Genomic DNA, 22,206 nt, shown 5'->3' with positions numbered 1-22,206 from the left:
GAGAAGGAAAATATAAAATCAGTGACAACAGGGGGGCTTTTCATTAGTTTGGCAGCACGAAATCACCAATAAATTTCCCATGATATCAGTGTAATACTGACACAACTGATTTACATTTCAAGCTGACATATCTGATTCATCATCTACTGAGATTCAGTCAGACTCTTACTTTCTGGAGGAAGAGGACGATTCTCTGAACCATTTCAGCTCGCTGCTCCTCCAGGCTGAAGAGCGTCCGCGGCGTGCGGATGAAGACCTTTGTTTTGCCGTAGGCCACGTCGTGGTCGAACCCACAGCCCTGCAAGAGCCTCTTGACTGCATCTTTGTCTGATGGCAAGTCGTGGTTTGGCCAGGTAAACTCGGAGATCATCTTATATCTGGAGGAAGGACAAAGTGTTTGCATGAAGAAATGTTAAATAGGATCTGGATAATTCTATATATACATATATATTTCACTTTGCTGAGGACTTGTTTTTGTTTTTAGAACAAACACCAGCAACTAATGAATCTCCCATCAGCCCCAGCTGTACATTGCATTTGTTTACGATGCCAATACGTCAAATCAAGATGGTACTTTATACCTGCTAAACATCAACATATTAGCAATGCTATAGTTAAATTCAGAGAACATTTTCTGGATATATTTTCAGCATCAGATTACATAGATATAACAAGTCCTGGGTTCAAAAACAAACAGTTAAACTCCTTCTAATCTTCTCTATACTTCTCCATCGACACTCTCAAAGCAAACATCGCATCATCATCTTCTGTTACTTCCTATTTAATTGCAGACTTTAGGGGTGGTTGCCGGAGTTCAGGATGCCATCACTGCTGCCAGATCAAATCAACAGTTTTCAAAACTTTGCCACGTAACAGCTGCGATCTGAGTCATTTCACAGCTGATCCACTGGTAAGGCTGTGATATAATGCCATCACCGAGGAGGACTGGAGTAATGGAGTTGGATGCCTTGTTAGCATGTTATGCAAAAGTCTCATTATTTAATCCTCAATCCAGCAGGATTTCTAGGAGGGCAGTGGGTGAATGTGACAGCTGGGGAATAAGGGTGAGGCACAAGTATGTGTACTATTTTGGAGTGTTAGTTAATACACTGTACACTGTGTAAGTATGGGATTGATCGCATTATGTTCCATTAGAACAAAACAATCTTACAATTATTATATCTTCTATCAGCAGTGATCAGTTCCCAATAAGTGATATTTGACTTGTATTTTTAATTAAAAAAAGAACGTGAAGCTTAAAATGTCAGAGGACGAGTGCTATCGGAGGACTCTAAGAATCCACATCTGTCCTGTAATAGTCTTTAAAGTTTAACCCTGAGCTTTTGTTCTGCTTTGGCCTCATTACAGAAATGTAATGAGGCCAAAGCAGAACATTCTTATGAACGCTGCTGCGTGCAAGACTTTAAACTGTCGAGATTATGGATCTCTTTGATTGCAGATTTGTATTATTAATTTAGCATCCAGTGAAATGTTAATATGCCCATTGTTAATATGTTGATAAGTTCTAAGACCCCAAGTAATGTCTCTGGATATCTCTTTTGTGTTGAAACACAAACAGATTAAAAGAACAGCACACATGAAAAGCCAGAATCAGCTGGTTTTGCAGCCTGTTGTCAAAAACATGCTACATTTCAGCTCTAGATATAAAACAGGCAAATTTAGCAGATGTGTTGGTCAACGGGTGAAAGAAATGCACTATACATCACTACTTGCAGTACATGCATACGTCATACTGTTGTATACAGCCTATACTACCCGCCTGTCACAGGATAGTTAACAGCAGCGCAGAGTCAACAGAACAAACAAGAACTAAACAAGCTCTTGTGAGTTACCCAAGTCCCACTGGGACTGCACCAATAAAACAATGCACTGCAGCACCGTGACAAAGAAGGCAGGAAGTCAGACACAGGTAATGCACAGAGAATCCAATTACATTTAAAAATAAAGACCCCTGCCTTGCAGACTAAATGGTGTCCCTCTGAAACTCCCCAGGTGTCTGTGTCATGTTAAAATAACCACAGAGAACAAAATATACTTGAAGGATAAAAAGTAAAGGTATGCAGGATCCTTAATTTACTGTTATTGGATGATTATTATTAGTGGAAGCAGCAAGTCTATGTCAGAATCAGCTAAGGTGATTTTCTATTCTGTCTGGTTTTATTACTATGTGCATATTAGTACTGTACAGCACTTTGGTCTACCAGGTGTGTTTTTAAAGTGCTATATAAATAAATAAATGATGATGATGATGATGATGATGATGATGATGATGATATTCTGCCTTACATGTAGCAGTAGGTAATACGTTTCTTAAAGCTCTGTTTGAATCCACTAAACGTACTGGAATGTACTAAGTCTTTAAATTCAATCTTTTAACTTTTATTATTTATAATAGTTATGGTAACATTATGTTTTTTTTTTCTTGCTAATAACTTTTGTTTCATGTTTCATGATCAAAAAAGTGTTTTAATGAACGATTTTCAACTTGGTCAAATATGTTAGATTTCTTGACTAAATTCCTGTATTGATTTAAGCCTCAGAGGCCAGTTGTTGCACCTCCAGTTGCAAGCAATTTAGAACTAATTAGAATGTAAACAGGTTTGCAACATGTCGAAGCTTTTGCCTATGAATAAACCATGAGTTTTTAACACAGGTCACTGACTAGTACTTGCTGTTTGTTTGTTATTGTGCCACATTAAAACTGGGTAATTCTTCAACAAATTAAGATGCCCTATCAGCATCCCTCTTCAGTAATTATAATCAAATGTGGGTGTTTTAGAATTGCTTTTAATCAAAAGGACAAAACATTACGCTAAATTACTGTTTAAAAAAAAGAAGACACTGAAGGGATTATTTTAGAATAGCTGCTAGAGATGCAGCTGATTAGTTGATTGGATGCTGATTAGGTTACACAACACAATATTTACACCCCACAGTCAAGACTTTTTGTGCAATATCCTTGATGCCTGATCGACGCACAGCTTCAGGGGTTCAATAACATTTTAATAATAGTGTTTCAGGTGAGGGAAGCTCAGTCTCTCATTGCACAAACATTTTAAAGCTAATCTGAGAAGAAAATGTTTTTAAAAAAATGAATCATGCACCACAAACCTTCAAATCTACCATACTTTCATCTAGCATGAAAAATACATCAAACTATGATTTATAATTGTGGTCATTTTTCTCAATGGTCTTGCTTAATTGACTGAACCAAATTAATTTACTGCTCACTGAGGAAAAAAAACTTCAAGGTGCAATTAGATCAGGACCACTTGATCTTTAATTAAATGATTTGGTCTGTTGTTGTTCTAATGCGTTGTTGACATGTGCTGCTGTTAGAAAGCAAGATTTGCTGCATTCACACTCAGCCCCTTGGGGACTAAAAGAATTAGGAATCCAACCAGTTTTAGATTTGTAAAAAAAAATAAATATGCGGAGCTACCCGCTGTGGCGACCCCTTGTGAATAAATGAGTAATTGAAAGTAGGTTATTTTTCTTCTACTTGGACAATACTCATGCTTCAAAGGCCTAAAATTTATATTCATGTGTGTGTTTATTTTGAAATATTGTATTAAATTTGTCACATTTGATTGTTTTCTTATGGATGTTGTGTAAATGTGCAACACACACTTGGAAATACTGTGATGGTTTTGATTCCTTCTTATGCATACAAGTTGTAAACAATCTGGGATGCAGTGTTGGTAAGGTTAAGTGTTTCCCAGCACTGAATATAAATGTCAAAATATTGTTAAATTCAACTTCTCACATGCAAGAAATTGCTGCTTTTTTCCACACAGTTTGTGATGGGCTAGTGTGATAGATAGAAAACAGTAAAAAAATGGCACCTAACATTTTATAGGCAAAAAGATGAATCAAAAACATAAATGAAGGATCGATCGACATAGGTGGTTTCAGCCTTTTAAGTGGAAAGTAAAGCCCTTTAAAATATCCATATATAATTCACTCAAACATCTTTAATCATAGGGCAGAGGTGCTTTGAAAGACTGTGTTTTGGCGCACCTTTGTAGGAAGCGAGGGTACGTCTGTCTGTTGGCGAATCCAGCGCGACGCACTCTGACGTTCTCCAGCAGCCCGAGGTATTCCACCTGATGACGGCAGCGCTCATGCTCAAAGAGCAGAGGGGACTTGACATCGTTGGGCTTGATGCAGCGAACGTAGTAGGGTTCCTGTACAGAGCAACACAAGGTGGATTTACACACCAGCCAATGTTTTCTACTGTAGTTCAAACTGCAGTGGTGATATACAGTAACTATATGCTCTTCTGTAACAGACGTGTATTCGCACGGACACCAGGAACAGCAAATAAAGGGGGGCTGGGAAGTTGGTCTCGCACATTAAGGCTTCACCTCATGAATGCGGTTTCATATTTTTCAGGTGTTTTGCATGTGGGGAATAAAACAAATGCCCGTAACATTCAGACTGTCTTTTATGTCATCTTTTGCATAACTTTCAGATATACTACTGACAAACAAAACACAGTTTTGTGCAATGATTTCTTCCAAATTAAACCATATCCGGAAGATAACAGGAAGTAGTTTGGGCAAGTAGTTTTTATTAATATTTAGCATCTCTGATGAAGATGATTGCTTTAATACAATCTTTATTTGCCCCTAAACATGAACATTTTCTTTAAGTCTGGTCATTTACTTCATGTACTTGAGAGTAATATGTAAAGTAAGGTTAAACAGTTTAAAAAATAAAACTTGCAGTATTGCATATCAGCAAGTGTACAGAGGTCGTGTCATTTAACAGGATTTGTAGTCAGAATCTTTCTCTTCACTTTAATTCCTTCTTAGGAACACGTATAGGGTTATAATCCACTTGCTCAATATGAATATTATCTGATGCAGCACTTATGAAAGGTTCACCTTGGAGGCGAGGTTCTCCACCAATGAGATCATTGAATTTTTGAAGAGTGTTGCAGCCGTCAGCGGTCGCTTGGTGACCTCTGTGATCCTCAGTTTGCCCTCAGGCCACATGGCCTTAAGTACTGGGTTGGAACTGGACAGAGAAAAAGTAAAGAGAAAAGATCAACATTTACAAGACTACTGAGCAAAAAGAGAAGCAGCAGAATTTAATATTCGTCCATGTTAAATGTGACATATGTGTAACATTTCAACAAGATTTTCTAATCAAATCCAAGCATGACATTTAATGAGACCTATTATGGTCAAGACCATCTATTGTCACAGTGAAGTAAAATGTTCACCTTCTGGGGGGAAAAGGGACATCACATCATCATCTTCTCTAATTTGTGTGAATTTTTGTCATAATTAGCATCTGAATTCTTGGGTCATGGCTAAAAACATCTTTTTGTGTTCAGCCTTCTGGATGACCTTAACCTCTGATTACTTAAATCCAATCAATTCACCCTTGAATCCAAGAGCTGCTGTTTCTGTTTAGGAAATATCACATTCAAGTGAAGTACAGACAGACAGCATGAAATTATAATGCCTCCAGCAATGCTTGGCCCCAGCCTGGATGCATATTGGGGGCATTCTCATAAGGATAACAGCTCCATATGGCTACAACACTTAGCACATACTCTTCCAGCCAAAATTAACTGATCTGCTTTCAAAAATGTCATGATTCTGATTTGTGTTAAGAATGCCATGAACATACATTAGACAGGTAAGCAATTAGTTGATCACATTTATATTCAGCACAAAAAAAGCTGAAGAGGACTGGTGAAGAAGAGGAGGAGGAGGATAAGAGCAAGCTGGGAGAGGATTCATTGCACTAGTCCTTCTTTTCAGAGAGCTGTCATGTAATCAGCGTGCTAGAAAGTGAAAGAGACACTTTGAAGAGTGTGTGTGGAGGTGATTGAAAATTGAAGCAGTGTGTATTACTGTGTGTTGTGTTACCTGTTGTACAGCAGTCTCTTGAAATCCTGGAACAGAGTGTCTTTGTTCTTATCAATAAAACCCACCACTGAGTACCTGTAGAAATACAGACAGAGGTAAATGCATGTGTGGACACAGTCTACACATTTTATGCACACTGCTCTTCTCCAAAGAGGTTGTAAAACATATCCCCCAGGACTCACAACGCAGGTGCCAACAACAAAAACAAGCCACAAATGCATAGGTGAATTTTTATTTCTGCATTTTTAAATCCTTGCAGATCTTCCACACACAGATTTCACAGACTTTTGCTGCAGTTAATACAGCAAATTCCAGTCAGTGCAACTGAGTGGCATCAACACATTTGGTAAAACAACACTACAGCCGGGTCGAGGTAGAGAGTAGCAGTATTTTGGTCTCGACCAGGCCTCCATTCATCGTCTTCAGATGGTCCAAAATGCAGCTGCTCGCCTGCTAACTGGTACCAAATGGAGAGAGCATATAACCCCAGTTTTAGCTTCTCTACACTGGCTTCCTCTCTCCTACAGGATCCAATTTAAACTTTTACTTTTTGCTTTTAAGCCACTTAACGCCTGAGCCACTTCTTACCTGTCTGAGTTCCTTTCTGTTTATGCTCCAGGAAAAACCATGAGGTCTAGCTCAAAATTAATGCTGTCCATCCCACGGACTTATCTCAGATCTCGTGGCAATAGATCCTTCTCTGTGGCGGTCCCAGACTGGAATAGTGGTGGGCAACTCCAGGCCTCGAGGGCCGGTGTCCCTGCAGGTTTTATATGTGTCCTTGAACCAACACAGCTGATTTAAATGGCTAAATTAGCTCCTCAACATGTCCTGAAGTTCTCCAGAGGCCTGGTAACAAACTAATCATGTGATTCAGGTGTGTTGACCCAAGGTGAGATCTAAAACCTGCAGGACACCGGCCCTTGAGGCCTGGAATTGCCCACCCCTGACCTTGCGTAACCCATGAAATGATGGAGACACTGGTTTGAGAACACCTCAGGGTCCTCCTGGATAAGCTGGAAGAGGTGGCTAAGAAGAGGGAGGGGCTTATGTGCCTGGACTGTTACCCCCATGATCCAACCAAGATAAGGATGGGTGGATGGATGGATCTGTGAATGTCTGATTTAGACAGCATCAGTTAAACAGGGAGACCACAATGTGGCCTCCAGCTGCAGTCTAAGGTGTGGAAGAGCAGCTTTAACATCAGGTGCAGGGAGTGAATGTCACGTGAATGTCAACTTCAGCATCAGGTGAGAGCAAGTGGGAGCACACCCTGAAGCACAAGTGGAAGGTAAGCTTGTTCTTTTCACCACAGAAGGACTGTAGTGGGGTGTTAATCTGAGAAGAGTGAGCAGGTGGGCTTTTATACACTAATCGTCAATATTAACGGACACTGTAGGATCAGCACACTGACAGCAGCTGGGACACTTCACCTAATCCAGTTATCCCAGTAATCTCTGTCCAGTGTTTTTAAAGTGGTCGGTTAAATTTTATTGTTGTTTTTCAAATGATAATAATTTTCATGTGAAAACTGTGAGGCTAATATTCAGATCCACTTTTTTTAGTTAACAAGAAAATAAATGAACCTTTTTTATAATCATTTTAAAAGCTTGTGGGAAGACACACCAACAGGTAGCTGTTAGTGGTGACAGCACTGAGGTTGTAAATGAATACAAATATTTAGAGACAGCGATCAAGGAAAATCTGTCATAGGATTCAAACATAAGTGCCATTTACAAGAAAGGAAACAGCAATTGCATCTCATGTGAAAGCTGCAACAGTTTGATTCAACTTGTATTTATATAGCACTAAATCCCAACAACATTTGCCACAAGGCACGTTATATTCTAAGGTAGTAACAGAAAACACCAACAATCAGACGACTTTGAGCAGGCTCTCGGCAACAGTGGGAAGGAAAAACTCCCTTTTAAGAGAAAGAAACATCCGGCAATATCAGGCTCAGGGAGGGGGAGCCAAGAGCCGTGACTGGTTGGTGGTGAGGGGAGGAAGACAGGACAAAGACACGCTGTGGAAGAGAGCCAACAATAAACGCATGTCATCTATCAAAGACATCACATGTCTTTGATAGATACACACTGGCTCTTTTCTTCTATGCACATGTGGAATGTACTCGCCTTCTGTTTTGCTTTTTTGCCTGGAATTTTTACTGTCTGTAGTTAATAAGAGCAAATTCAATAAAATTGCACGTCAGCAACAACGCAGTTTGGCATAGTCTTAACTGGTGGGAATGGGCAAAGATTCAGGGTACCACAATTTCTCATGCTCAGAGATCTTTTATACCTTGTCTCACTCTGTCAAACAAAACATAGTTACGCCTTGGTTTTTCGAAATATTATTTTTATTCTTAATGTCTGTAGGGTCTTCTTTGGTTGTATTTATCTCACATAAAAAGGCACAAATGGAACTTCTGAAAAGACAAAGATTACTACTACCACTACTACCTGTGACTGTTTCCTGAATCTAACAAACAGTTTAAATTTTGTTTACTTAATTTTGCTCAACCAGAGCTGCACTGTGACATGAGTCTAATAAACAATAATAAATCATTTTAAGTAAATGCATGCTGTTACTGATGCAGCCACTACAAATATTACTCTGCCTCCTGCCTGGTGTAAGACGATCAGGGACCAATCAAGGCCGCCTGTCGAACCTGCTCCTCTGCCTCAGTCATCCCCCTGGGTGGCAGACACTTAGCCTTCACAAATGGGCTCAACATGCTTCCCTGAGAGCACTTTTTGGGAAGCTTAGCCTGTTTGGTTTATTCTTTTGAATGGCATCCAAGTAAGTACTCTGGGATTTGGGACTGGGAAATGGTGCTGCATTTTTTTTTTTTTTTTGTGAGACATCATGTAATTAGGATGTCATTTAAATATTTGAATCTGTCCACCAGTCTTCTTACACAACTGGAATGGGCAGAGTGATTGACTATAATGACAGTTTTCACCAATGACTTGGCACATCACTGCCTTTCCAATCCAATTCCATGTGGATAAAACTATAAATTGATCACTTTGATTAAGATTAATCTTCATTTCAAAGGATGTCTTTGACGCTTTCAGTTTGAATCAGTCAAACGGGGTATTTGGGCACTGAGAGCCAATTCTTTGACATCAGTAGCAGATGGTGTAAATGTTGAGGTGGACTAGATAAAAAGATTCGGGGGCTGGTTTAGAGAGAGTTTTACATTTTTTAAAGCATGACTATTATATCTGGAAAATAGTAAGTGAAAGCAATGTAAATGTGTTTTTAACATTAAGTTAACTGGAGAGACATCCCTACAGGAAGCTAACTGTTGAAAAGAAAAAAGAAGATGGGTTATGAAACAACGATTTGGTTAAAATTCAGTTGCAAAGTGTGATTTATTGCCCTGAAAACTATTCAGATTCTTTTAAGAACCAAAACCTCCATCTGCTCCTGAAGTGGGCCAGAGTGCAAGGCTGTGGTTTGAGTCGCCAGCTCTGAGGCATGAATATGTAAAGCTGAGGAAAAGAGGATGAATCATCAGTAAAAGCTTTTCCTGAATAAATAAAAGTCTTAGATACTTACACCACATCTCCTGCATAGTGCCTGATGCGAAAGTCTCTGTCAAACTCCAAACTCTTGTCAGTTGGTGAGAGCTGCAGAGACAGACGAGAAGAGAGAGCAGCGAGTGAGCAATGACACGCTAAAGTGTTCCTCAGAACAATGTATTAAAAGCATAGAGCCTTAAGGCAAAGAAAGAGACATTCACCATTTATCTAAAAAATATAAAGTAGTGTTACATCAGTGCTGCTTGTTAGTACTGTACAGCCCATTACCTAAGCTTTCCAATTCAAATCACAAGTGTTCAGCTCCAAAATAAGCAGACATGGGTCAGATTTACATTTAAGTCCCCTCACAGCTCTATTAACCTCTTAGGACCTGGCGTCCACATATGTGGACATCACATTTTGGGTTATTTAGACCAAAATACTCAATTTTGCTCTACAAGGGCCTGATATCCACTTACGAGGACATTATACTGCTACTGTTCTATCAAAATTTTAAACGAATATCCTCATATGTGGCTCTTATTTTTCTTAGAAACAAAAATAAGTTAAAAAAAATAAAATCTGGTAATTCTTTCTTTTTACATTCATCAGGCCCCAATCAGCCCAAATATCACAGAGAAATTAAAAATGAATGCCGTGGAAGAGTTCGGGTCTTAGGAGGTTAAAAAAAACCCCACACCATCAACAGAGTGGATATCAATGCAACATTATGTACGCCAGGGTTAATAATAAATAAGGTCAAAGTTTTCTTAACTTGAAGGCCACGTTTTGATTGTTGCTTGATCATCATCATTGCAGGGCCAACACAGCAACGGCCATTCAAGCTCACATTCACAAGTTGACCTAACACGCACCAGAGAGAACATATGCAGGCACTGGGAGAACATGCAAGCTCCACACAGAACTGCCCCAGCACGCCAGTGGGTTCAAACCCAGGACCTTCTTGCTATGACAAGCGTAAGGTTGACAGATGCATCAGGGGCAACCTGGGTTTAGGTATGTTACCCAAGGATCCTTAGATACGCAGAGCGAAGGAGCCACGGATCAAAATCCTGATTAGTAGATGACCCAGCTTATTTCCTGAGCCACAGGCGACCCCATAAAAAACCTTCCGATTTTATTTTCTTCTCCAGTGCCTTTAATGCAGCTCTCTACATGACAAACTATTAAAGTTAAACTGTATAGAGTGATGGGCAGAGCTGTTACTGCAAAAGTAGATGCAACGGGGCAGAAAACACCAAGACTGTCGTCTCTGATAATGTCTCACAAAGCAGAGCAACGAGGGGGGAGGACAGAAAGAAACAAAAGAAGGTGATGAAAACATTCAAGGCACAGGCAATAGACATGGCAGCAGAGATGAGACAAGGAGAAAGAAGAGGGATATATGTGGTGTGATTGGAAGAGACAGAAGTAAAAAAAATAAAGTGTGTGTGTGTGTGTGTGTGTGTGTGTGTGTGTGTGTGTGTGTGTGTGTGTGTTATACTGACACATGTATGTAGGCCAGTGACAGCAGAGCAAAGAGGGAGGAAGCATGAATGGAGATGCAGAGAAGTCTTCCGCAGCCCTGAAACAGCCTCTGATGAGCACATCAGGGTTCTTATTTCATCCACAACTGCACAGCAGCGAGTTCATTATGGGCTGTGCCGCTGGGTAAAGTAAGTGTGTGTGTGTGTGTGTGTGTGTGTATATGAGTGAGAGGCATCCCGAGATTCTGTCGCAATCCCAAGGAGACACAAGTGATTAGGAAGAGAAGGGTGAGGGTACAGGAAGCAGCAAGATTTTTAACAAGGAGAGAAAAAAATAACCCGTGAAAGCCCCTGGGATGGATATCTAAACATGGGTCGAGAAAGAAAAGCCCCGACAGTCACAGAGTATTGCCAGAAGTATACGGACAGGGCTTTGGTCTATAAAAAGTTTGTCTTTTATAATGATAAACAGCTGTTTCATACTCATTCATCAGCAGAAATACTACAAGCTTGGTCTGGCTCCTCAGATATGTGAAAATATTCTGTTTTGTTTTGGGTTTTTTTTTAAAAATATATAATTGTAAACTAAATTCTTTGGGGTTTAGACTGCAGGACATTTTTTCTGCTTTTCCTTCATTTTGTTAAACATTTTTCTAAAGCAATTAATCTACTAATTACTTGCATAATTAGTTGCCTGGAAGACTGAAAACAGCTACAGATTCTAAGGCTACCCTGAACACATGTCCTGTCTATTTCAGGTAAGCTTTAAACCACCAGGGCTGTAAACACCTGATATCACTGGTCATGTGTGGGGGGTATAACTAGCAACCAGAAGGTTGGTTGTTTGCAATGGCAAACAGTAAGCGTGAAAGTGTCTTTGCTTGGATTTACAATAAGATAGAAGTGTGGCAGAAACTAGCTTGAGTGCAAGGTGGTCATGGGGGTGAAAACCACAGACTGCAAAGAAATATACTGGTACAAGGAGCATGATCCATCACTACAGACACACAAGAAGAATGAAATCACAAAATATGTGTGAGCTTCGCAGGTCTCAGTTTCCAGACTTTTACAAACTAGAACAGAGTGAACAGAGTAAACAGTGTTTCTGAAACTCTTCATTTTAGGAGGTCCAGAAAAGTCAAAGTTGTAGTGTGAACCTAGAGGTAAACCTTTCAAAAGTTACAGACTTTAAAACTAAAATATTACCGTGGCTCTGCTCCAAGGTTCAGAACTTATCTGAACAAAATTTACTGCAGTGGTTTAATCCTAATCAGTGACAATCCCAAACCTATAGCACCAAAACCAAGCCCGATCCTTTGTTTTGAAGAAAAGCAAAAACATGCACAAACAGAAATTTGCAAAAGACGGACTGTCATCCGCTTTTTTGTGTCAGAGAAAGCCACCCTCAATATTTATGCTACAGTAAGAACATCCTGACTTGCATAACAAATCAATTGTCTCATTAACACACAGGAACAAAGAAAAGCCTCACACTTCCCAAAATATTTTAGATGCTGTTCTGAACGTCCCTTTCCTGTTGCTACTTGCACAAGCGGGGAATTTTTTGAAAGCTTGGCATGGAACAAATTTGACTGTGCAGAGCTCAACCTCATCTAACACCTCTGAGATGAACTGGAACACCGGCTGTGAGCCAGGCCAGGCCTCATCACCTGTCAGTGCTGGACCTCACTGCTGCTCTTGTATCTGGGCTGAAAAAACCCTACTCTATCAGATCAATCCCAATGATCCTGGAATATCTGAAAATCCCATAAAAAATATTTATCTTTATTTTTGGTTATTAGTGTGGATGCTGATTAAGCATCCACAGTATGGTTCTTCTACTTCTAATCTTCCGTACGTTTTTTGCATGCTATGTCCAGTTTTTTTTTCCCCAATGCATTTTCTAGTTATACATTTTACATTTTTACTATACATTTTACTTATTATTTATACCATATGTACTATATAAATTATATTATATGGTCTAAATTCAATAAATAAGTAAGTTCAGTTCATTCAGTAAGTACAGCAAATTCTTCATGTTTCTCTCAAGTATAGGAGATAAACTGTTTGAAAAAATCAAACACACTTTTTAGGGGTTATTAGCCTTAAACACACACCGAAACACAGAACAGACAGACAAACAGATGCTATATCAGACAGACAGCCTGCATCTGTGGGAAGCCATACTTCCCTTCATCCATCCCAATCAGATACACTCCATCTCACACACACACACACACACACACACACACACACACACACACACACACACACACACACACACACACACACACAAAAGCAGGATGCACACATGTAGACAAGACACAAATCTTGGCAGCGCTGTTGTTAGCACCTCCTCCGTGTCTGGGTTTCAGCCTAGCATTAAGTTTGAGACTGCTGTAGTGCTGGTTGTGGTGCTGCGTGCGCATCTACGGAGAAAGAAGCCACTTAAAAGAAAGAACAATGGTCAGAATAACGGCAACACAGAGACTTTGATGTCAGAAGAAATAGCCACAAGCAAGGGTAGATGCACAATTATTTGGTCAACTTAAATCGCTGCATTTATTCTCAGTGAGATTAGCACTAATACAATCTACAGTACTAACCAGTACTGTGAAGTACTGACTCATATTGTTTTCTACACTATGTTAACAACTTGTATTTTTTTGAAAGGTTGTATTTAAAAAGCACAAATATCTTACTATAATAATAGTGTACATATGGATATATCTGTCTGTATGTACCTTTTCCTCCATAACGGGTGGACCAGTCTGAGGAAACACTGTCACACATACAGTGATTATTAACATCTATATTTTTTGTAAATCCCAATTCTTTTGATATATATATATATATATATATATATATATATATATATATATATATATATATATATATATATAAATAAAATTCAAATTATTCACCTGCCAATGGAATGTTATGTTCTCAGGTTGTTTCACATGTAACATTCAATGCACGCTGCCCGTATATAACTTAACAGTCACTAAAATTTGTATCCACAATGGAATTTCATTCGGGATGCCACTAAATTCAGAGCAATTGTTTTTTAAAAGAACTACGTGTTTTTAAGGAAAGTTTAAATATTTTTCTTTATTTTACTTTCTTTATCGTCAACTTTAAAAAATAAAGTCTATGACCCATCAGGTTATATAAGCCATCAGTAAAGATAAAAGTTAACAATTTTTAATGAGAGTGTCAGTGATGCGGTAGCACATTCAGCTCATGATCCATTAAAATTCAAAGATAAAATTAAAGAATAAACCTTGGTGTTGACCTAGAGTACAGTTTGGGTGAAGGCCTATTAAATGATCATTGTTTGCAAGTTTCACTAAAATTTGATCAAGAGGAGGAGTGATTGTTGTAAATTGTGGGCAGATGAATGACTCACCATGAGATAGGTTCATCTTTAATCTTAGAAATCTAAAGACAGAAGCTGCTAAAATGTGAACAAGGCAAAAATGTAAGAATAACTAAAAGAATAACTGCAGAGCAACTCACAGTTATTTCAGTAAAATTAAAAAAACAAATGCTAGTGATGCTAATTTAAGTGGTAGGACATAGTAATTATGGTGTAATAAACATTTGAAAAGACCACAAGAGAGTTCCCAAAGCCTAAGGTGTTCCTGGTCACCATGCTTGCTTTATCTGATTTGCAGTTTAAAATTTGAATGTACGATGCCAGAAAAAAAATGGTTTAAAATTAATTTTCATATTCACAAAGAAACAAAGAAGCACGACCACTCTGGCCTTCGTTTCACCCTGTTCTGCTTTAAAAATGAAATGCATTTTTAGCAGAAATTACTGCCGACAGCCAAAGCATTTAATTAAAAACAGAAAAGGACTTCAGGTACAGCCAAAAACATAAAATGAAACTGAGCAAGAAGAAAGAATGATCGGGTAATATGAAAATGGAAACAAGATAGACAGAACAAAAAATAATTTCATTTAACCTCAAAATAACGAGCATTAAAATCATCTTGATAAAAGAATAGAAGGCAGAAGAGATGGGGCAACAAGAGATGGGAGGATTTAAATACAGAGAGAAGAAGCAGAGCGAGAGCTGAGGTGAGAAGGCGAGAGACAGACAAGAACTGTGGGCCGAGCGCGTCAGGTACACAGTGTAACATAAGCTGGTGTCAAAACGACAAAAAGCAGTGATAAGAAGCTTCCACGCGTCATTTTCACTTTTTCCTTTTATTGCTGTCACATGTTTCAACATTTATTAGCAGAGAAAAGCGCCTTGAGGCGACTTTTGTTGTGATTTGGCGCTATATAAATAAAATTGAATTGAATTGAATAGAAAAGACGAGATGAAAACAACCAGGACAGAGCTGACAGCAGAAACTGAAGCAGAGGTTACTCATTCTTCTGCAGTATGTTCAGAACATACCTGACCATGAAGATAAAGGACTGAAGCAGCACTAAGAGCCAGACATCAGGCTTTGGTAACATATATGTAATTGGAAAGATCAACAAAGCGAGAGGTGACAAATGTAAAAGAAAAAATGGAAAATGTGTGTGAGGCTACAGCTTCCACAGACACTGGTTTTCAACTCAGCAGACCTGCTATAGGAGTTACTTGTTAGATCTCCTCAGGTCCACTCAAACAAGAAACACGATTTGGATAATCCCTCTGGTAGAGTTCAGACACTTGGAGAATAGTTCTTCAATAAAACCTCCAAAGTATGCACCCAACCGCCAGTATGCACGGAGGCAGAATGGAAGATAAAAGTAGATGTTTCACGTTACACAGCTGACCTTATTCACATCAGTATGGTCCTGGGTGTGAAACCCCTGGCTGACTGGGGCCTTTCTGTGTGTACGCATGTTTTCATGAATCAAAGATAATAGGTTCTGTCTCAGTACTCCAGTTTTCACCCACAGTCCAATGACATGCAGGGGTAAGGGTAACTGGTGATTCTAAGGGCCAGATTTACTAAAAGGGACAAAATAGCGTGTGGGCGCAATAAATCTGGCACTAAATTAGCCAGAGTTATGAAATTAAGTGTGACTGGTTGTCTGTCTCTCTGTGGTAGCTCTGTCATAGACTGGTGACTTGTTCTGTAAAAGCTGGGATGAGCTACAGCCTCCACCTGAATTGGATAAGCAGAAGGATAGGTAGCTTTTTAAAAACATTTTTAACAGCACGTTCCATGCTGTCTGAAACCCCCGGGGTACAATTTTTTGCTGTTTTCTAAAACAATGTATATGTTGCTTCTATGAAAATGATCGAATGTCCAATCTGAGAAAAAAAAAGACATGTACCATCAATACTATAAACTACACTACATGTCTGCACTGTGGTATGAATTGTCTTTAACCTCCTCCTTCTTTAATTTCTCTTTGATATTTGAGCTGATTGGGACCTGATGAATGTAGAAACAAAGAATTACCAGATTTTTTTTATTTTTTTTACCTTATTTTTGTTTCTAAGAAAAATAAGAGCCACATATGAGGATATTCATTTAAAATTTCCATAGAACAGTAGCAGTATAATGTCCTTGTAAGTGAATATCAGGCCCTTGTAGGGCAAAATTGAGTATTTTGGTCTAAATAACCCAAAATGTGATGTCCACATATGTGGACGCCAGGTCCTTGGAGGTTAAATGTTTAAAGTTTTACTTAAAAATGATTCAAATGAAGTACAAAAATTACATTTACCCTAAAATACAAAGTTAATGTTGATCATCTTGTCATTAGTCCAATAACTAAAGCGGTTAAGGTCCAACTATTGTTTAATGTAACAGCCAATATTAAATGTCAGAAACATGGCTACTGGTTTTGACATTGGCTGTTACATTAGACACATCGGCCATGTTTCTGTACAGGCGAGTTCAGTGGATCTCATTCTGGCAAACCAAACCTTTTTGAACAGATTTTATTGTTAAACTGTCAATAAAAGTGACCTCCACCTTAATGTGTAATGCCCCGCTTTCTGCCAGCTTCTCGCCTTCCATCACCTCCTGCAATCACTTTTCCTGCAGTCCTGTTTGCCACCTGTGCCCTCCTGCTCTCTAGCCTCTGGACTGGAGAGCCATCTATGATGGCACAAGCCAGACCTCCCAATGAGAAGCATCTGACTATCTCCAAGCCTGTCAAGAACTCACACTAGGCACCACAGTCAACAATGCAGGTGGCAGATGAGGAGATGGATTTTACGTTTCATGCCCAGTGCACTGAGTGGCAGCTGTCAGGACATTAAAACCCAGCATGTCAAACTACATGCTAATCCAGACACCAACAGACAGAGTACAAACCCTGAAACAACCATCAGACTGTCCTGCTGCTGAACCGTTTTACGCCACCGATTCTCCTCTCAGAGGCATCAGTTAGCTGCCTGTGTCCATCCTGACTGCTACAGCTGACCTTGTGCATCCCTGGGACTAATGACCAGCATCTCAGTGATTAGCATCACCAACACATGGCCCATAAAAGCTTTACCACTTAGTACACCATGTGCACTCATACATGTAGCAGAAGGCAGAGGACACACATACACAAGCATATACTCATGTACATCCCATTAGTATGCCGCGCCATAGCATGCCACACGCTGCGATGCTGTGATCTATGTGAAAGGTAAAAAAAGAAAACAGTGAAAGCAGATGGGAGAAAATTGAAATATATAAAGTGAAACAACGAAAGATTTAAAAGCTAATAAAAAAAACAGAAAAACTGATATTTTGCTGCAAAATGCTACCAAACATGTGATTGCTTTAGCAAATTATAGATTAGAAAATGAAGCTGATGTTATTCTATTTAATAAATCCAGTATAACAATAACACTTTTCAGCAGCCCAAATCACAGTGTTTCCTGTTGAAAATCTTTACACCTGCAATACCAGATTTTTTTTGGGGGCCACTTGGGAGCTACAAACAAAATCAGACAAAAATCCAGCAGATACGGAGCAAACGAGGTATTTGCTCTCCTTTCAGATCTTCTCCTGAGGGGAATCTCTGGATCTTTAGCTATCAAATTCTGCTCTATGTTGAACAACTAACTCTGTGTGCTTGTAAATGGTTGGGTAGTAGCACACATTAAATTACAAAAACAGCTGCCTGAGCACATTTATTTAAAATGTTACGGCCAAATAAAATATCTGTGTTACGAGGGAAGAAACTTATAAAGATAATCCATCCACCCAATTGTTAGCAAAAATGTTAAGGTTATACACACGCAAGCCCGGATACAACGCCCTTACAAACAATATTCAAATCAGTGGTAAACACTGAGACATAACACAATAAGCTACTGCAGATTTGACATCTAATTCAATAGCTGGTCTCTACTGTTTGTGGTTTTCCGCTTTGTAATCAGGGTCATACCCAATAACTTGCAGTAAAAACTGAAAAGGCCAATCACTGTCTACAACTTTACAGCAAGTGTTTAAATTGTTGTGTAACTGTGAGCCTACAAACATACCGTGCAGACTAAAATAGGAAAGAAATATTTAAACAATAAGGCTTTCACATTTCAGTGTTTGTGGTGCAAGAAGACAAAAAATCAAGTAAAAAGGCGACGAGGCGTGTAGACACAGTCAAACTACACAGTTTGTTAGCGATGAGTCATTACATTTATGAAACTAGTTAGATTTCAGTGTGATTAAAGTGTTGAGTCGAGCACACACAGGCTGATACAAAAACTGGAGACAGCTGGATTTTATGGCGCCAAAAGCAAAAATCTGACTGATGTATCACTCGCATCAGATTCAAGCGCTTCCCTTTAGGTGAGAATTCTCTGTAAACAAGCCCGCAGCTCCCATGCATCAAAACTGCCTGATTAATTCATAACAAGGCTGAGAAGCCTGGAAGCAAATGAAAAGAAATTCAGATCAGCAGACTCCAACGCAACATGACATATGGAGACCTGAAAGAACGGTTTAGGAATGCACTCTCTTCTTACTTTGACAACGGCGTGCCAAATTTAATGTCCACATGTAGTATGTAGCGAATGAACGAACACTGCAGAGCGTACGTATTCGTGCGTCACATTTTGTGAGCTGAAGCCAGACGACAGCGTAGCATCATTCAGTCCTGGAAGCAGAGTGAGAACATTACGGTAGATCGTGTTACGTGAACATTTCCTGGAATTGATCTCTGACTCAATCTCTTGCTCTGCATGTCTCATTTCCATCTCATCAGCTTTTGAGGCTCTCATGCGACTACTGCACACTGAAGCAGAAATGGTTTACATTTCGTATACACTCAGCAAGCAGTTTATTAGTAAAATAACCAGTGAAAGGTAATGGATTTTTATACAGCACTGAACCTTCCTTCATGTTCAAACTGCTTTATTTAATTTTACACTATAGTGCTTTTGTTATTTAGGATCATTATGAAGTAATTCTAATGAATTACACCGAGTTATACCTACAAGTCTTTCTGTTATTTTGTCTGACAGTAACCTGAATAACTAAAGCATCTTCAGTGTTGGTCAAGTTACTTGAAAAAAGTAATCAGTAACTAATTACCGTTTACTTCCCCAAAAAAAGTAATCCCTGTTACTTTACTGATTACGTTTTTTCAAAAGTAATTAATTACTTAGTTACTTAGTTACTTTTTATAAACACGATTTACAACCTGAATAGGTGATAAAGCGATAGATCTTTCAGCCCAATTCTACTTTTTCTACATAATCCATCATACAAAATGTAATCAAATGGAAAAGTCTCTTTTTTTTAAACTTGTTTTATCAGTTTTAATCTTTTAACTTTATGCATCAAGTAAAAATTAAATTATATGCAACATTCTCTGACTTGAAGAAATTAGTTTAACATTTAAACCTATTTTCTGCACATTCCAGCACATAAAATAAAATATTTTTTGTGTGTTTACACTCAGTCTTTCAAATAGATGCAAGTAAAACACAGCAGAAAATAAATAAAGTCAAAGACTAGCGGTCCTTTTGCTCTATTTTCACCTGTAAAGCAGGAGTGGGGTAGGCGGAGGTTTACCCTGGTGCAGGTGTGCCGCAGCGGTCAGTGGAAGAATCCGCGAGTTTCTCTGTGAGTTTCCCATTACCTCGTAGCGCACTCGGTGCTTGTTTACGGGGTTTTTTTCCCCGCTGTAAAAAGAAGTTTTCTTCCCACGCACAACGGACACTAATGTTTTTGTCACTTTTTATGGAATAAAACTCAAAGTAAGGTCAGTACTTCCACGCTTTAAACGCTGCACGCTCATACTCTCTCCTGCACTCGATATATTATCCATTGTTGATCTGCACACAGCTGTTGTCACGAACGTCGCACTCGCTTAAGTCATTGTCATGAGACATTCTCGCAAAAAAAAAAAAAAAAAAAAAAAAAAAAAAAAAATCACGGTTTTAGTAACGCAGTAACGCAGCGTGCTTACGGGAAAGTAACGGTAATCGAATTACCGTTTTTGCGATAGTAATCCCTTACTTTACTCGTCACTTTAAAAAAAGTAATCAGATTACAGTAACGCGTTTACAAGTAACGCGTTACTGCCCATCTCTGAGCATCTTTATGCATAATGCAGGTATGTATAGTTGGAAATGAAGCTGCATCACTGGTGTTTATTGATGACATGGCCCAAAATAAATATCTATACTGTCTATACTGAGAAATGCTAAATTGATAGGTGTGAGCTTTCATAGTCGTATCAAAAACAGACCAGAAAAGAGAGCGTAGAGCTGCTAAAGCCAACTAAATGGTTCTCAAATGGCTCACTCTTCTGACCTCAGCCCAGTTGAGCATGCCTTTCACCTACTGAAGACAACACTTAATGCCCAAACAACCACACACAAGCAGCACTAAGCAATGCCTGACAACATATCTCAGTTAAATGAAATCCAGCATCTGCTGATGTCTGTGGGTTCATTGATAGCAAAGCTTCAGCATTTAAAGTCATACAAATAAGCTTAAACTCAAAATTACTGTATGTAGGTTTACTTACTTTTGAACATGGCCTTGAATTAAAGCTGAAAGCCCACACTTTAACTGCATGATGAGTGCAGTTTAAATAAGTTCAAACCCCTTGTGGTGTTGCAGTTATATAACACACAAATACATTCATATCCTTCGCATGGAAAACAGAGTTGCTCAGTTGACCTTGGACCTGGCTTTTCTTTATAAAGCAACAGATGACATCTTCATTTTGAATAGAGGCAAACACAATCGCTTATTTTTACACATCCGGTAACTACTCACAAATATTATTCTTGAGTTTTTCCTCAAGCCGCCAAATAACTATAAAGATCACAGACATACTTAGCCAATGAGGTGTTGTTCATTGATTTTTGAATTCTGGCTTTGAAGCCTTGACTGCAGCACACTGGCCATCACCGTCTGGACCTTTGGTTCATTTAGAGCTACCATATTTAGATTATTTAGGGCTCCACCCTAAACGATTGGCTAAGGCTAGCAACAGGCTGTACTGCCTGTCACATTACATATCAGATGATTATATTGAATATCATTAAAGGAACTGCAGTCTTGGTGCTGGTTTCATTTTTCAACTCTGGAAGCTGCAGCTTGGTTGAAAGCAATGTTCTCTCTCTTTTGCACAACCTTTAAGCCATTTTGATAATTATCTGGTTCTTTTGTTACTCAGATGTCTGATTTTCCTTGTCTTTTATCGATGGGTAGGTTATCTAGTGTTATTACTTTGTTGGAAACATCTATGTGCTCATGGAATCTATTTTGATGGGAGAGGGAAAGAATACAATAATACCTAGCTCTTGTTTTCATAAAACTGTGCTTCACCCCTTTCATTTCTCTCGTGGAATGTGCACATCTCACTTCCCCTCATATAACAACTCCCAGTCTCTCACATTGCACCTCACTTTCCCTTTCCTCTTCTCTCGGTCTCCCTACATCTTCACACTTTCATCCTGCCAACTTGAGGAGCTCTGAGCTATGAGGTGAGAGTGCTTCTGTTAGTCTTTCAAGGCTGCAGAGCTCGTGTTCTCCTTGAATGCTCAAAGCCTTGAACATTTTAAAACTTTCCCAAGAACTAATTTGCATATGAATGTAGGTTAGGGTGTCTGTTTTGAGGTCACAGTAATATACAGTTTCTCTCTTGCTGGCTCTGTTTTTTTCAGTGACCCTGTGTCAGCAATGACAACACTATTTAACTTCTAAAATGTTTCATTTTTTATGACCAAGAAATTCCAAATCTATTCCATACCTGACGGATAACACAGACATACTAACAAAATTCTCATGGGTTAGTTTTTTGGTTTTTTTACTTTATAAGAGTTTCCAGAAAAACAACTGTGGGCTTGTCATGTGACACTCC

General features: G+C 38.9%; 1 protein-coding gene across 1 annotated transcript in view; it reads right to left on the bottom strand.

Annotated features, from left to right (window-relative positions):
• myo1d (myosin 1D) overlaps positions 1 to 22,206 on the bottom strand; it is a 113,767-nt gene that overhangs the window by 59,475 nt on the left and 32,086 nt on the right. Inside the window, exons 12-16 of the mRNA XM_040014380.1 lie at positions 9,474 to 9,544; positions 5,907 to 5,981; positions 4,911 to 5,043; positions 4,042 to 4,208; positions 170 to 377 (exon numbers count right to left, since the gene is read on the bottom strand). Coding sequence (XP_039870314.1) covers positions 170 to 377; positions 4,042 to 4,208; positions 4,911 to 5,043; positions 5,907 to 5,981; positions 9,474 to 9,544 — 654 coding nt within the window. The remainder of the gene's footprint in view (positions 1 to 169; positions 378 to 4,041; positions 4,209 to 4,910; positions 5,044 to 5,906; positions 5,982 to 9,473; positions 9,545 to 22,206) is intronic.

Source organism: Simochromis diagramma, unplaced genomic scaffold, assembly GCF_900408965.1.
Source record: "Simochromis diagramma unplaced genomic scaffold, fSimDia1.1 OVJJ01000669.1, whole genome shotgun sequence".
In the NCBI taxonomy this organism is placed as follows: domain Eukaryota; kingdom Metazoa; phylum Chordata; class Actinopteri; order Cichliformes; family Cichlidae; genus Simochromis; species Simochromis diagramma.
The sequence above is the reverse complement of the archived record's forward strand: the minus strand, read 5'-3'. Positions and strand labels throughout refer to the sequence as shown.